Genomic DNA, 17603 nt, shown 5'->3' with positions numbered 1-17603 from the left:
GAAGAAGAACATCTCTGATGTTCTGGAAAGGAAAGCCTCATCCTGGGATCAGATGTGGCGGAGACGAAGGAACTGAGAAAAGGGAAAAGCATTTTAATAGCAAGGTATGTTAAAGTTGTATGAGATGTTGGTGAGGCCTAATTCTGGAGTATTGTGTGCAGTTCTGGTCTACCCACAGGAAAGAAAATAAGATTGAAAGAATACAGAGACAATTTACAAGGATGTTGCCAGGACTTGAGGATCTGAGTTATAGGGAGAGGTTGAATAGGTTAGGATTTTATTGCCTAGAGTGTAGAAGAATGAGGGAAGATTTGATAGAGGTATACAAAATTATGAGGGTTAAATGCAAGCAGGCTTTTTCACTGAGGCTGGGTGAGACTAGAATTGGAGGCCATAGGTTAAGGGTGAAAGGTGAAGGACTTAAGAGGAACCTGAGAGGGATCATCTTCAGTCAGAGGGTGGTGCAAGTGTAGAACAAGCTGCCAGTGGAAGTGATGGAGGAGCTCTCGATTTTAACATTTAAGAGAAGTATGGATAGGTACATGGATGGGAGGGGCAAGGAGATCCAGGTGTGAGTCAATGGGAGTAGGCAGAATAACTGTTTGCATGGACTAGATGGGCCAAAGGGCCTGTTTCTGTGCTGTACTTTTCCATGTTCTATGTAAAACCACCATTGCTACCATCAAGGAGGAGGTTCAGGAGCCTGAAGACACACACTCAACATTTTAGGAACAGCTTCTTCCCTTCTGCCATCAGATTTCTGAATGGACCATGAACCCATGAACACTACCTCACTATTCCTTCTTTCCACCATTCATTATTTTTTATTTTCATTAAAACCTATCAGATATTGAAAAGCCTAGATAGAGCGGATGTGGAGAGGATGTTTCCTATTGTGGGGGAGCCTAGAAGCAGAGGGCAGAACTTCAGTGTAGAGAGACATCCCTCTAGAACAGAGATGAGGAGCAATTTCTTTACTCAGGAGATGGTGAACTTGTGGAATTCATTTTCACAGCTGGCTCCAGACGCCAGGTCATTGAGTATATTTAAAGCAGAGGTTGATAGATCCCTGTTCAGTCGGGGTGTGAAAGGTAGGAGAGTGAGGTTAAGAGGGAACTGGATCAGCCATGAGCAAATGGCCAAGCAGACGCAATGGGCCAAATGGCCTTATTCTACTCTGATGTTTTATGGTCTTATTGTAAATTACAATAATATTTTATGTATTGCAATCTACTGCTGCCACAAAACAACAAATCTCATGACTGACGTCTGTGACAGTCAACCGGATTCTGATTCTAAAAATGGTGAGGCAAAATTTGTTTGGGTATTGATGTGAGAAATGTCTAATTGTTCAAAAATCCTTTCGTCTAACAAAACCAAATGTGTCGGATTACTGGGAGTTTGGTGTAACTTGTGTGTGGGGTGACACAGTAGCCGGGCGGTTTGCGTTATGCTTTACATCGCCAATGACCAGCAATTGGGGTTTAATTCCCACCACTGTCTGTATGGAGTCTGTACATTCTCCCCGTGTCCACATGGATTTCCTACAGGTACTCTGGTTTCCTCCTACAGTCCAAAAATATACGAGTTAGGGTTAGTTTGTTGTGGATATGCTATGTTTATACCAGAAGCACGGCCACACCAATGGGCTGCCCCCAGTACAATACTCAGACTGTGCTGGTTCTTGATGCAAAATGACACATTTCACTGTGTGTTTTCAATGTACATGCGACAATTAATTCTAAACACAAGAGATTCTACAGATGCTGGAAATCCAGATCAATACACGCAAAATGCTGGAGGAACTCAGAAGGTCAGGCAGTGTCTATGGAAAGGAGAAAACAGTCAACGTTTCAGGCTGAGATCTTTCATCATCTCCCAATAACTCATCCACTCGAGAAAGGGCAAACAAATCTAATATCTTTAACTATATTAAATCAGAATCAAAGACACATACAACATGGACTCTGCTCACTGGAATTCAGAAGATTGAGGGGTGACTTCATTGAAACCTACCGAATGGTGAAAGGCCTTGATAGAGTGGATGTGGAAAGGATGCTTCCTACGGTGGGGGAGTCACTTTTACGCCATGGATCAACACCATTAACCCTGGTTGGGAACCCCTGCTCTAAATTTCTTGTATCCCTGTATCTGTCCAAGTGACTTTAAAATTGTCATATTTCACCTAGCTCTGTCACTCATTCTGGCAACATGTTCCATATACTCAATACATGAAGAATTTCTCCCCCAGGTCCCACTTAAATCTTCCCTCTCCCACCTTGAACCCCTGCCCTCTAGTTTGTGGCTCGTTTCCCCAGGGAAAGCAGCTGCATGCATTTACCCTACCCACACCTCTCATGACTTTATACACCTCTATAAGGACACCCCTCAGTCTTTACAATCCAAGGAATGAAGTCCCAGCATGCCCAAGCTCTCACTATAACTCAAGCTCTCGAGATTGGGCAATGTTCTTGTAAATCTCCACTGCACTCTTACCAGCTTAATGGCATCTGTTCTGCATCAGCGTAACCAAAACTCAACACATGTTCCTGGTCTATCTTCACAGTAGAGGAGATCCACCGCCTCCTCTACTGTAAAGATCGTTTCGCTGAGCACCTACGCTCTGTCCGCCAGAGAAAGCAGGATCTCCCAGTGGCCACATATTTTAATTCCACGTCCCATTCCCATTCTGATATGTCTATCCATGGCCTCCTCTACTGTCAAGATGAAGCCACACTCGGGCTGGAGGAACAACACCTTATATTCCGTCTGGGTAGCCTCCAACCTGATGGCATGAACATCGAATTCTCTAACTTCCGCTGATGCCCCACCTCCCCCTCGTACCCCATCCGTTATTTATTTATATATACACATTCTTTCTCTCACTCTCCTTTTTCTCCCTCTGTCCCTCTCACTATACCCCTTGCCCATCCTCTGGGCTTCCCCCCTCCCCCTTTTCCTTCTCCCTGGGCCTCCTGTCCCATGACCCTCTCATATCCCTTTTGCCAATCACCTGTCCAGCTCTTGGCTCCATCCCTCCCCCTCCTGTCTTCTCCTATCATTTTGGATCTCCCCCTCCCCCTCCCACTTTCAAATCTCTTACTAACTCTTCCTTGAGTTAGTCCTGACGAAGGGTCTCGGCCTGAAACGTCGACTGCACCTCTTCCTAGAGATGCTGCCTGGCCTGCTGCGTTCACCAGCAACTTTTATGTGTGTTACATGTTCCAGGTGTGGCCTCACAATCAGAGGGTCACAGTTGGAGAGAGTTAGCAACTTTAAATTCCAAGATGTTATTATTTTGGAGGACCTTTCTTGGGCCCAGCACGTCAGTGCAATTACAAACTTCCGTAGATGTGCAGTGGAGAATATGTTGACTGGCTGCATCACAGCCTGGTATGGAAACACCAATGTCCTTTGAATGGAAAATTCTACAGGAAAATAGTGGATAGGGCCCAGTCCATCATGGGAAAAGTCCTCGCAACCATTGAGCACATTTAAGTAGGAAAGCAGCATCCATCATCAGGACCTCCACTACCAAGGCCATGCTCTCTTCTCGTTGCTGCCATCTGGAGGAAGGTACAGGAGCCTCAGGACTCACACCACCAGGTTCAGGAACAGTTATTACCCCTCAACCATCAGGCTTTTGAAGCGATGGGGATAACTTCACTTAACTTCACTTGCCCCATCATTGTCATGTTCCCACAAATAATGGACTCACTTTCAAGGATTCTTCATCTCATGTTCTCGATATTTATAGCTCATTTATTTATTATTATTATTTCTTCTTTTTGTATTTGCACAGTTTGTTGTTTTCTGCACTCTGATTGAACACTCAAGTTGGTGTGGTCCTTCATTGATTCTGTTTTGGGTATTATTCTATGGATTTATTGAATCCACCCACAAGAAAGTGGATCTCAGGGTTGTATATGGTGACATAAATGTACTTTGACAGTGGGATTTACTTTGAACTTTGAACTTTGAACCAGTATCTCGTATAACTGCTACATAATGTCCCAACTCTTGGAATCCAATGAAGACCATGTACTTGTACTCGTAATTTCCTCCAGTCATGCAGCCAAGATGGTGCCAAGCTAAGGTCTCCATTGAAATAGTCGTTCAGACTTACTTATTTTATTACGTTTTACTTTTTTTGGTTTGTAGGGATGGGTTTGGGTCAGAGTGGGGAGGTGGAGGTCAGATTAGGGTTTAGGGACAGGGATGTGGGGGAGGTGGAGGTCAGATTAGGGTTTAGGGACAGGGATGTGGGGGAGAGAGGTCAGATTAGGATTTAGGGTCAGGGATGAGGGGGAGGTAGAGGTCAGATTAGGATTTAGGGTCAGGGATGAGGGGGAGGTAGAGGTCAGATTAGGGTTTAGGGACAGGGATGTGGGGGAGTTAGAGGTCAGATTAGGGTTTAGAGACAGGGATGTGAGGGAGTTAGAGGTCAGATTAGGGTTCAGGGTCAGGGATGTGGGGGAGTTAGAGGTCAGATTAGGGTTTAGGGACAGGGATGTGGGGGAGTTAGAGGTCAGATTAGGGTTTAGAGACAGGGATGTGAGGGAGTTAGAGGTCAGATTAGGGTTTAGGGACAGGGATGTGGGGGAGTTAGAGGTCAGATTAGGGTTTAGGGACAGGGACGTGGGGGAGGTAGAGGTTAGATTAGGGTTTAGGGACAAGAATGTGGGGGAATTAGAGGTCAGATTAGGGTTTAGGGACAGGGATGTGGGGGAGTTAGAGGTCAGATTAGGGTTTAGGGACAGGGATGTGGGGGAGGTAGAGGTCAGATTAGGGTTTAGGGACAAGAATGTGGGGGAATTAGAGGTCAGATTAGGGTTTAGAGACAGGGATGTGAGGGAGTTAGAGGTCAGATTAGGGTTTAGAGACAGGGATGTGAGGGAGTTAGAGGTCATATTAGGGTTTAGGGACAGGGATGTGGGGGAGTTAGAGGTCAGACCAAGGTCTAAACTACCACACCACTTTCAAAGGGCAACAGCATGGATGTAGGACATCCTTGCTTAGATTTCGGACTGGCAGACCAGCTAATTAGCGAGACAGGAGTTCCAGGCCCGAGTGTTCGGGATCCTGTTTAAATTCAAAGTACATTTATTATCAAAGTATGTTCAAGTTCAAGTTCCAGTTTATCATCATCTGACTGTTCATATATATAACCAAATGAAACCACATTCCTTCCGGACTATAATGCAACCACAATACATATATCACACACAGCACATAAACTAAAATATTACCATAAATGAATTAATAAATATAATAAAATGTATGTAGTGTGCAGCACAGGTAAACAGTGAACAATAAACAGCTCACTGTCCTAGTGACTAGACCTCAGTGGTGGCGGGGTATTCATTAGTCTCGCAGCCTGAGGGAAGAAGCTGTTACCCAGTCTGGCTGTCCTAGTCTTGATGCTCCTCTGCCTCCTTCCTGATGGTAGTGGGTCAAAGAGATTATGGGATGGGTGGTAGGGATCCTCAACAATGCTTTGGGCCCTTCATGTACAATGTTCCCGGTGAACATCACAAGTGGTGGTGGGATGGAGAAGACTATGGCCATTTTAATTATCCTTTGGAGGGTCTTGCAGTCTGATGCCTTGCAGCCTTTGTCCCAGACAATGATGCAGTCAGACAGGGCACTCTCAATTGTGCTCCTGTAGAAGTTTGTTAGAATGGGGGCGGGAAGCCTTTCATGCCTCAGTCTCCTCAGAAGGTGTAGGCGATGCTGCGCCTTCTTGACTAATGAGGAGGTGTTGTGGGTCCAGGTTAGATCGTCCATTATATGCACACTAGGGAACTCTGGGCTCTTCACTCTCTCCAGAGCAGAGCCATTGATGTGCAGTGCAGAGTGGTAGACCTGTGCCTTCCTGAAGTCCACAATCACCTCTTCTGTCTTGTCCACACTGAGACTCAGGCTGTTGTTCTCACACCATTTGACAAGCCTCTCTGTCTCCTCATTGTATTCCGACTCCTCAATGCTGCTGACGAGGCCAACCACTGTAGTATCGTCAGTGAACTTGATGCGATTTGAGCTGAATCTGGCAGCACAGACGTGAGTCATATTTGTATACCACATGCAACCTTGAGATTCATCTTCTTGCGGGCAGCCACTGAACAGAGAAGCAGAATAGAATCCACAAGAACCCACTCCCCCCAACAACAAAGACCGCCAAACATCCAATGTGCGAAAAAAAGAACAAATTGTGCAAACAATAAAAAAACAAACAATGCACAGAACATGAGCCACAGAGTCCCTGAAAACAAGTCCACAGCCACATTGCCAGTTCAACACTGCAGCCTGTCCAGAAGCCCAATGTTTGCAGGCCACAGCCACGTAGCCAGGTTCAACAGGAGGCGAGTGCTGTTGGCTGCAGGCCACAGCTACAGAATCTCAGTTCAGCATTCAGGTGGAGTAAAGTCTCCCAGAGTAGTGAGCTGAACACTGGTTTGTCCTCCAACTTCGGCCTTGACATCTTAATCTTTCTAATCTGACTTGGCGTTTGAATCGGCCAAACATCATTTTGTTACCTGCACTCGGGGCCAGGACCCGCCTCTTCAATCTTGCCTAAAGTTTCAGTCTGGCTCCAAGATCACTCCAGTAATGGCCACTTTGGGAGTCCAGCTTGCCAAATCCTTCCGGATACCACAAAAATGCCAGGTCATACAGTCGGTTCAAAAGCACACCTCCCACAGGAATTTACAAGCTGTGGATTGCAGTGATCATAATCCTGAAAAAGTATACCTAGTAGAATGTTAGTAGTTTTGTTTGCTGCCGTGTCTCACCAGGTCTCATCATCGATGAGTCCATAGTTTGAGGCCTAGTGCTCAGGGTCCCGTCATCGATGAGTCCACAGTTTGAGGCCTAGTGCTCAGGGTCCCACCATTGAGTCCAGAGTTTGAGGCCTAGTGGTTAGGGTCTCATCATGGTGAGTCCAGAGTTTGAGACCTAGTGTTTGGGGTCTTCACCAGGGTCATTGTTTGGCATCATCGGCAAGTCCTGGGGTCAATATCAAAGATTGAAGTTTAAAGGTCAATTGCAAGTGTGGGAGGTGAGGCCCATAATTTGGAGTCCACTGGGGACGTCAAAGACTTATTGTCTGCTGGAGCTGGAGGCCGAAGATGGCCTGACCTGGGTTGGAAGACTGTGAGTGTGTGTGTGTGTGTGTGTGTGTGTGTGTGTGTGTGTGTGTGTGTGTGTGTGTGTGAAAGAGGAATTGGTCTTGTTTTGCTACTGTTTTATCGCTTGTTGTGTTCTGGTTTGGTATGGTTCTGCCAAGCATTGTGGGCATGCTATGTTGGCACCAGGATATGAGGCCACACTTGCGGGCACAGTGTCCAAATCTGAGTCTCTGTTCATGCCATTCCCTAATACCATACTACCGTACTACCGTGGGGAATACTGCGAGTGTAATTCTATCAAAGTCACAAATGTGCTGGATTACTGGATGCATGCTATTATTAGATGTTAATCTTAATACATTATTATTATTAATTGCGATCATATTGTTATTATTTTGACAATGGTGGGGCTCATCATCAACATTGATGAGATGGCCTACAGAGAGGGGTGGAAAGCTTGAGGCCTGGTACCAAGCAAAGGAGATGGTTATTGACTTCAGGAGAACTTGCACCACTCACACCCCACTTTACATCAGCAGCACAGCAGTGGAAAGTGTGCAAGGTGTGAGCAGTTTCTAGGTCCTGGGAGTGCACACCTTGCACAACTTCTCACGGTCCAAGAATACATCCTACACAATCAGGAAAGCACACCAACATCTCAACTTTCTGACCAGGCTGAGGAGAGCAGTACACTTGTGCACTGGAAATGGCATTTAACAATCTTGACATTATGTGAAGTTGTAAAAGAATTAAGTTATATTGTCGATTATAGAATATTTGAAAATGAGAGACCAGCTGTTTAATTGGGATCTCAGTTAATTGCGGGAGGGCGGTTAAAGTACGTTTGTGATGAGGTGTGATTGCAGTCTCAGATTTATTTATCACATGTACAAAGAAACTCAGTGACATGTGTTGTTTGCGTTAACAATCAACACAACTTCCAGTCCCGATCAAGGGTCTTGGCCTGAAATATTGACTCATTATTCCCCTCCACAGATGCTGCCTGACCTGGTGAGTTTATTTGATTTCAGCCCAACAAGCCACGTCGCCCAGCAACCCACCGATTTAGCCCCTAGCCTAATCACAGGACAACTTACAATGACCAATTAACCTTCTAACTGGTGTGTCTTTGAGCTGTGAGAGGAAACTGGAGCTCCCGAGGAAACCAATGTGGGAAGAACATACAAACTTCCTGGCGGAGAGCACCAGAAATGAACTCCAAACTCTGAGGCCCTGAGCTGTAATAGCGTTGTGTTAACCGTTACGCTGCCATGGTGCCCCAACTGTAGAACATGGGAACAGATCCAGTTTCAATGAATTCAATTAGTAATCAAATGGTTATCTAAATGAATCCTTTCTGCTACACAATGTCCATATCCTTCCATTTTTCTGACATTCATGTGCCTTTCTAAACACCTCTTAAAAGTCCCTAATGTATCTGCCTCGAGCACCTTCCACTCTGTGTACTCTTCCACTCTGTCATATGTTGAAAGATTGGAGCGACTGGGCTTGTATACTCTGGAATTTAGAAGGATGAGAGAGGATCTGATTGAAACATATAAGATTATTAAGGGATTGGACACACTGCAGGCAGGAAGCATGTTCCCGCTGATGGGTGAGTCCAGAACCAGAGGCCACAGTTTAAGAATAAGGGGTAGGCCATTTAGAACAGAGTTGAGCAAAAACTTTTTCACACAGAGGGTTGTGGTTCTGTGGAATGCTCTACCTCAGAAGGCAGTGGAGGCCAATTCTCTGGATTCTTTCAAGAAAGAGATGGATAGAGCTCTTAAAGATAGCGGAATCAAAGGTTATGGGGATAAGGCAGGAACTGGATACTGATTGTGGATGATCAGCCATGATCACAGTGAATGATGGTGCTGGCTTGAAGGGCTGAATGGCCTACTCCCGCACCTATTTTCTATTGTCTAAAAACAACCTTGCTCCTCACACCTTCTTTAAAATTACCCCCTCTCGTCTTAAATGCATGTCCTCTGGTATTGGACATTTCTACCCCGGGAAAGAGATACTGCCTGTCTACCCTATCTATGCCTCTCATAATCTAATAAATCTCGATCAGATCTCCTCTCAGCCTCTGCCGCTCCAGAAAAAGCAACCCAAGTTTGTCCAGCCTCTCATTAATTCTGAATTCCTCCAGCATTCCTCCGTGTGCGTTCCTCCGGATTTCCAGCATCGGCAGAGTGTCGTGTGTTTAGATCTAAGCACGTGCTGGGGGCAGCCCGCAAGGGTCATCACACGTTCTGGCGCCGACAAAGGCATTTCCACAGAACAACACAGAGCACAACAATGATTGTACTGGGCTGGGTTTATCTGCAAGCTCAAAGGCCAGACCACAACGACCACTTTGACATCAACCCGGAGTTCCTCTTTGATTTGGAATTCGGGTCAATATCACTGACGTATGCCCTCTTCTCATTGCCACCATTAAGGAGGAGGTACAGGACTCTGAAGGCACACACTCAATATTTTAGGAACAGCTTCTTCCCCTCCACCAACAGATTTCTGAACGGGCAATGAACCCATGGACAATACCTCTCTATTTTCTTTCTCTTTTATTTTCTCTTTGCACTACTTATTTAATTATATGTACTATTTTTTTTCTTATTGTAATTTATATTGCAATGTACAAATGTATTTTATGTAATTCACTGTACTACGCTGCAAAACAACAAATTTCCTGACATATGCCCATGATATTAAACCTGATTCTGATTCTGGAAAGAGATTGGCAATTCAGGAGTTTACTGAAAAGGCTGTGCCAAGGGTTAACTTCAAGTAACTAGTCTGAAGATGTATTAAGAACCCAGAGCAGCTTACCCAGACAAAGGAATGAAAACACCCACTGCAGGACTGCAAGCGTCTGCAAGCGACGGCGTAACGGGATCCTAACAGGGGCGAAATCAATGCACATCTTGTCCCCTGTTCAGTAGTTGGTGGAGTGCCCTGGAATGGAACTCTGCACGTTTCACTCAGACTGGGTACAAAGTCTTCCTATATACCACACACCTTACACAACGACTTTGCAAAGTCCCAGGCCTGGCTCAGATTGTTTATTTATTATTCAGCAAGAAAGGAGGAGAGGTGTTGTAACACCCGTCTTAATCTTGTCCTCTTATCAGCTCCCAGCTTCTCATGTCATTCCCTTTTATTCCCCCCTCCCCCACTCACCTGGTTTCACCTGTCACCTTGCCAGCTTGACCTCCTCCCACCCCCACCCCCACCCCCCAACATCTTACTCTGGCTTCTGCCCCCACCCCGCCTTTCTTTTCAGTCCCTGTCAAGGGTCATGGCCTGAAACATTGACACACATAAAAGCACTGGGGGAACTAAACAGATCATGCAGGGTCCATGGAAGGAAATGAACAGTTGACACTTCAGGCCTGAGGAACAGTCTCAGCCCGAAATATCAGCTGTTCGTTTCCCTCCATAGATGCTGCCTGACTTGCGGAGCTCTTACAGTCATAGAGTCAAAGAGCACTACAGCACAGAAACAACCCCTTCAGCCCATCTAGTCTGTGCTGAGCTATTATGCTGCCTCGCCACATTGACCTGCAGCTGGACCATAGACCTCCATACCCCTCCCATTAATGTACCTCTCCAAACTTCTTTTCAGTGTTGAAATTACATCCTCCACATCCTCCACTTCTGCTGCTACTCGTTCCACACTCTCACTGTCCTCTCAGTCAAGAAGACCCCCCCCCTCAGGGTCCCCTTCATTATTCCACCATTCACCTTTAATGTATGACCCCTAGTTCTAGTTGCACCCAACCTCAGTGGAAAAAGCCTGCTTGCATTTAGCCTATCTATACCCCTTGTAATTTTGTAAACCTCTATGAAATCTCCCCTCATTCTCCTGTGCCCCAGGGAATAAAGTCCAAACCTATTCGATCTTTCCCTGTACCTCAGGTCCTCATGTCCTGGCAACACCCTTGTAAATCCTCTCAGAACTCTTTCAATCTTACCGATACCTTTCCTGTAGGTAGTTGACCAGAGCTGGACAATATGATCCAAATTAGCCCACACCAACGTCCTATACAACTTCCACATTACATCCCAACTCCTGTACTCAATATTTTGACTTAGGAAGGTCAATGTGCCGAAAGCTTTCTTTACAGATCTAGTTACCTGTGACACCATTTGCAACAAGTTATGGACTGGTATTCACAGATCCCTTTGTTCTATATCACCCCATGATACCCTACTGTTCACTGTGTAAGATCTACCTCGTTGGTCCTACCAAAGAGCAACACCTTGCATTTGTCTACGCTAAATCCCATCTGCCATTTTTTCAGCTACAATCTTGTTGCAAGCTTTGACAGCTTTTTTTTTGCTGTGATAGCCTTCCTCAATGTTGTATGAAACTAATTAAACCAGTATTACCCAACTGAACTAAATCCCTTCCATATACCTCCTTTCTCTGCATATTGAACTATTGACTATTTAAGAGTAGCATACATCACTATTGCAGTTGCCTCCTCTGTCACCCCTAGCAACACATTCCAGGCCCTGTCTCTCTCTGTGTAAAGAACATGCTGAACACATCTCTTTTGAACTTCACTTTAAATGCATATCCTCTAGTATTGACCCTGAGGGAAAACTGGCTGTTTCACTCATAATCATAAAAAACTACCAGGTGGCCTACACGCCAAGGTTCTGAAAGAGGTAACATTCATAATGATTGTTCATTAGGTTCTGTCATGGTTCCGGAGGACTCGAAAGTTGCAAATGTCATTCCACTCTTCAAGAAGGGGGAGAGGCTAATTAGTCTAATCTCAGTGGTTTGGGAAAACGTTGGAGTTGATTGTTAAGGATGCAGTTTTGGTGTACTTGGAGAAAATTGAGCCTGACAAATCTTTTGGAATTCTTTGAAGAGATAGTAAGCAGGCTAGACAAAGAAGAATCATTGGATGTTGTGTACTTAGATTTTCAAAAGGACCACACATGAGGCTGCTTAACAAGTTAAGAGCCCATGGTATTACAGGAAAGGTTCCAGCATGGATGAAACTGTGGCTGATTGACAGGACACAAAGAGTGGGAATATAGGGGGTCTTCTCTATTTGGCTTCTGGTGGCTGGTGAGTTCCACAGGGGTTTGTGTTGGGACCGATTTTTTAATGTTATATGTCAGTGACTTGGATGGCAGAATTGATGGCTTTGTGGCCAAGTTTGCTGATGAACGAAGATAGGTAGAGGGACAGGTAGTGCTGAGGAAGCAAGGAGGCTCCAGAAGAACTTGAACAGATTAGGAGAATGAGCAAAGAAATAGGAGATGGAATACAGTATCAGGAAGTGTATGGTCATGCACCTTGGTAGAAGAAATAAAACTGAAGACTATTTTCTAAATGGCAAGAAAATTTTTTTAAAAACCTGAGATGAAAAGGGACTTGAGAGTCCTTGTGCAGGATTCCCTGAAGGTTAATTTTCAGGTTGAGTCAACGGTGAAGAAGACAAATGTGATGTTAGCATTCATTTCAAGAGGACTAGAATATAAAAGCAATGATGTAATGTTGAGACTTTATAAAGTACTGGTGGGGGCTCACTTGGAGTATTGTGAGCAGGTTTGGATCCCTTATATTAGAAAGGATGTATTGACATTGGAGAAGGTTCAGAGGAAGTTTGCAATAATTATTCTAGGATTGAAATGCTTATTATATGAGGAATATTTGCTGGCTCTAGGGCTGTAATTACTAGAATTCAGAAGAATAAGGGGTGGCCTAATTGAAACCTATCGAATGCTGAAGGCCTCAATAGAGTGGATGTGGAGAGAATGTTTCCTATGCTGGGGGAGGCTAAGATCAGAGGACACAGCTTCAAGATAGAGTGACGTCCATTTAGAACAGAGATGAGGAGGTATTCTTTAGCCAGAGAGTGGTGAGCCTGTGGAATTCAGGGGGCTCTGGAGGCCAAGTCATAGTGTACATTTAAAGCAGAGGTTGATAGATTTTTGATTAGTTAGGGCATGAAGGGATACGGGGAGAAGGCAGGAGATAGGGCTGAGAGGAAAATGGATCAGCTGTGATGAAATGATGGAGCAGATTGGGTCAAATAGCTGAATTCTGCACCTATATCTTTTGGTCTTAAGGTCTCGTAGCACAGGAGTGTAAAGGAGAGTAAAATGATTGTTAGTCCTGATCTGATGCAGTAGAGTACACAATCAGCATAAAGAACACAATAAAAAAAAACGCAGTGGATATAAATATAAAAGAAATCCTTGAAAACACTATGTGTAAGTAACTGTTGAGTGTGGCTGTATATATTTAAGTTTATGTACATAGACTGATTGTATGCACATAAGTGACACTAGACTCAGGAGTATCTGAACATAAGGCGACTCCGACAGGAAATGATAAAGTGACAAAGTGATACTCAGCAGGAGGGACTCCTCAAGGCAGCGGCACTAAATACTAAATACTAAACAACCTGGTGTTTGGACTATTTAAATGCCGACCCTGATAGACCAGAAAGGCAGGGTGTCAGGACCAGAGGTGAGGCTCGGGCCGATTTCGCTTGCTTTCCCGTGGTTTTCACGTCTCTCTCTGTGCGCTCCAGGATTTGAATCTAAGGACTCAGTTTGGTTTGGAATGCTGTTGCTTGCTTCTGTTGTTTTCGTGATTTGTGCTTTTTGTTCTCTCCACCTCTCAGCATTGCATGTTGGACTTTCCTTTTCTAGTCATAGTCATAGTCATATTTTATTGATCTGGGGGGAAATTAGTTTTCGTTACAATTGCACCATAAATAATTAAATAGTAATAAAACCCTAAATAATTAAATAGTAATATGTAAATTATGCCAGGAAATAAGTTCAGGACCAGCCTATTGGCTCAGGGTGTCTGACCCTCCAAGGGAGGAGTTGTAAAGTTTGATGGCCACAGGCAGGAATGACTTCCTATGACGCTCTGTGCTGCATCTCGGTGGAATGAGTCTCTGGCTGAATGTACTCCTGTGCCCACCCAGTACATTATGTAGTGGATGGGAGACATTGTCCAAGATGGCATGCAACTTGGACAGCATCCTCTTTTCAGACAGCACCGTCAGAGAGTCCAGTTCCATCCCCACAACATCACTGGCCTTACAACTGAGTTTGTTGATGCTGTTGGTGTCTGCTACCCTCAGCCTGCTGCCCCAGCACACAACAGCAAACATGATAGCACTGGCCACCACAGACTCATAGAACATCCTCAGCATCATCCGGCAGATGTTAAAGGACCTCAGTCTCCTCAGGAAATAGAGACTGCTCTGACCCTTCTTGTAGACAGCTGAGCTCTGGCTTTGTGGCTGCCTGTAAGCAGACAAATCTCAAGGTTGTATAATTCGTTCATACTTCGATTATAAATGTATTTAAAATTTTTTTTTGAATTTAAAATTTGTTACAATTGCAGCACTTCTCTTTTCTGTCTTCTACCTTCCAGAAGAAGATTCAAGGGTTCGAGAGCCGGGTTGACCAGACTCGAGAACAGCTTCTTCCCCACTGCAGTTGACTCCTGGACCAACCATCCCAGTCACATCCCCTTCCCAGTGGAGATGACACGCTCTGCAACCTATTATTCTACCTCTTCCATTATTGTCACTTCAGCATTTCTTTGTGCACTAAACAATCTTTCCTGCTGTCTTTTGCTCACCATTGCATTTATTGTCACAGTTATTACTGACTGTACACTGTTTATTCCGTCATCCTCATGTGAGCAAGGAATCTGAATCTGAAACAGGTTTAATATCATCAGCTTATGTCATAAATTTTTTTGTTTTGCAGGCAGCAGTGCATTTAATACATAATAATCATTTAAAATATATCAATTATAATAAGAAATATATATTAAAATTTTAAATTTAAAAAGTAGTGCAAAGAGACAGCAAAAAATAGTAATGTAGTGTTAATGGGCAGGTTCACTGTCCATTCAGAAATCATTCAGAATGTGTCCTGGATGCAGGGGAGGCGAGTGCCCATCATGGAGCTAACTCAGTTTGCAACTTTCTGCAGCTATTTCCAATCATGTTCAGGGGCTCCGTGGTACACCTGTAGAAATTTGTGAGAGTTTTTAATGCCATTCTAAGTCTCCTTAAACGTCTAATTTCATTTCACCCTGGCGTATACACGCAGTGGCCACTTTATTACACCTGTCACCTGCTCGTTAATGCAAATATCTAATCGACCAATCACGTGGCAGCAACTCCATGCATAAAAGCATGCAGACACGGTCAAGAGGTTCAGTTGCTGTTCAGACCAAACATCAGAATGGGGGAGAAATGTGATCTAGGTGACATTGACCGTGGAATGATTGTTGGTACCAGATGAAGTGGTTTGAGTGTCTCAGAGACTGCTGATCTCCTGGAGTTGCCAAGCACAACAGTCTCTAGAGTTTACAGAGAGTGGTGTGAAAAATAAGAAACATCCAGTGAGCAGCAGCTCTGTGGGCAAAAACGCCTTGTTAATGAGAGAGGCCAGAGGAGAATGGCCAGACTGGTTCAAGCTGACAGAACGGTGACAGTAACTCAAATACCCACCCGTTACAACAGTGCTGTGCAGAAGAGCATCTCTGAATGCAGCAGAAGGCCACGAACGTATGCTCTGTGGGCACTTGATTAGATACAGGATGTGGTCAATAAAGTGATCGCTGAGTGTATGATAACAAACTAACTGTAATGTGAAGGGTTAGTTTTCTTGTCGGTTCATAGCCGCTTCTGCTGTGCTGGTCATCGGCTGGTGTGTTTGAAGGATGCAGCAGCTCTTTCCCATAAGTTGCTTTGTGTGCCACAGCACCGGTGTCTGGTTCCAGGCACCTCGGGGTTGTAAGAACAGCTCGTGTGAGAGATTGGCTGGTTTTCTTTTGTCTTTAGCGGCTTCTCTTTGCACTGAGCTTATGATCAGTGCTGTGGAAGCATTTGGAAAGTGTGCTGCAGATATAGGAGGACGCACTTAGCTAAGCATTGGTTTGTTGAATGGTTAGTTTTGCAGTTGTGTAACTTGGGGACACTTAATGAGGTACTTGTTGAGTTTGAATTGTTCCTGAATGTTCAGTGTCGTAGTTTTTGTCATTTAGGACGGCTTAGGTATTTGTTCGAATGTTTCACCGTTTGTCTGTAAATAAATGATTAATGTGCTTACTCGTAATCAGTGCCTTCTGTCTGATATACCAAGCCCATGAACCTCCTTTCTTGTATCACTAACCTAATCTAAGTAGTATGCTGAATAAAGGAAACGCAGAGGAGATGGTATCATTGACTATAATATTGACCTGGACTTTGACCAACCGTAGCAATTACCTTATTAAGATTAAACTGGAAAATATCCAAAATAATCCATCAAGTAAACACAAAAATGAGGGAGTTCTGCCTCCCTCCCTGACGAGCTCAATTACTTCCATGCTCGCTTTGACCGAGAGAACAAGGAGGTCACCCTCAAAGCGGATCTCCCACCTGGTGAGCTGCCTCTCTCACTTTCCACCTCCCATGTTTGCGCCACCCTGAGCAGGGTGAATGTACGGAAGGCAGCTGGTCTGGATGGAATACCTGGCCGCGTGCTCAGAGTCTGTGCAGGGCAGGTGGCCAGGGTCTTCACGGACATATTTAATCTGTCCCTGGCCCAGGCAGTTGTCTCCAGAAGCTTCAAGAGCGCCACCATCATTGCCAGTGCTGAAGCATTCCACTACCACGGGCCTGAATGACTTACGTCCAGTTGCACTCACCCCCATCATTGCAAAGTGCTTTGAGAGACTGGTTCTATCACATCTGAAATCCTGTCTACCCACGACCCTGGACCCCCATCAATTTGCCTATCGCACCAACAGGTCAACAGAGGAAGCCATCTCCATGGCACTTCACTGTGCCCTGACCCACCTGGACAGCCCCAACTCTTACGTCAGAATGCTGTTCATTGACTTTAGTTCGGCATTCAATACTGTGATCCCCTCCAAGCTGATCGCCAAACTTCTCCAGCTTGGTATCAGCTTATCCTTCTGCAATTGGACCTTGAACTTTCTGACTAACAGACCCCAATCAGTTAAGTTAGACAATCTCTCCTCCTCCACTCTCACCCTGAACACCGGCGTGCCTCAAGGCTGTGTGCTGAGCCCTCTTCTGTACTCCCTTTTCACCTATGACTGCATTCCTGTACATGGTTCTAACTCCATTGTCAAGTTCGCAGATGACACCAGGATGGTTGGCCTGATCAGAGGGGATTACAAGACGGTCTACAGGGACGAGGTCCAGCACCTGGCCACGTGGTGTGCCGACAACAACCTGGCCCTTAACACCCAGAAGACCAAAGAGATCATTGTGGACTTCAGGCATGCCAGGAGCCACACTCACATCCCCATCTACACCAACAGAACTGTAGTGGAGCATGCATCAAGCTTCAAATTCCTTAGTGTCCACATTTCCGAGGATCTCACCTGGTCCCTGAACTCCTCCATCCTGGTCAAAAAGGCGCAACAGTGCCTTTATTTCCTGTGGAGCATCAAGA

The 17603-nt window shown here is 45.0% G+C and overlaps 1 protein-coding gene across 1 annotated transcript in view; it reads right to left on the bottom strand.

The window, feature by feature from the left end:
- Positions 1 to 10119, bottom strand: part of mogat2 (monoacylglycerol O-acyltransferase 2) — a 56776-nt gene extending 46657 nt beyond the window's left edge. The window contains exon 1 of the mRNA XM_063054670.1: positions 9963 to 10119. Within this exon, the coding sequence (XP_062910740.1) occupies positions 9963 to 10056 (94 nt within the window). The 5' untranslated portion in view covers positions 10057 to 10119. The remainder of the gene's footprint in view (positions 1 to 9962) is intronic.
- Positions 10120 to 17603: the final 7484 nt, after the last annotated feature.

Source organism: Mobula hypostoma, chromosome 7 (assembly GCF_963921235.1).
Source record: "Mobula hypostoma chromosome 7, sMobHyp1.1, whole genome shotgun sequence".
Lineage (NCBI taxonomy): Eukaryota > Metazoa > Chordata > Chondrichthyes > Myliobatiformes > Myliobatidae > Mobula > Mobula hypostoma.
Note: the sequence above shows the minus strand (reverse complement) of the source record. Positions and strands in the feature narration are given on the sequence as shown.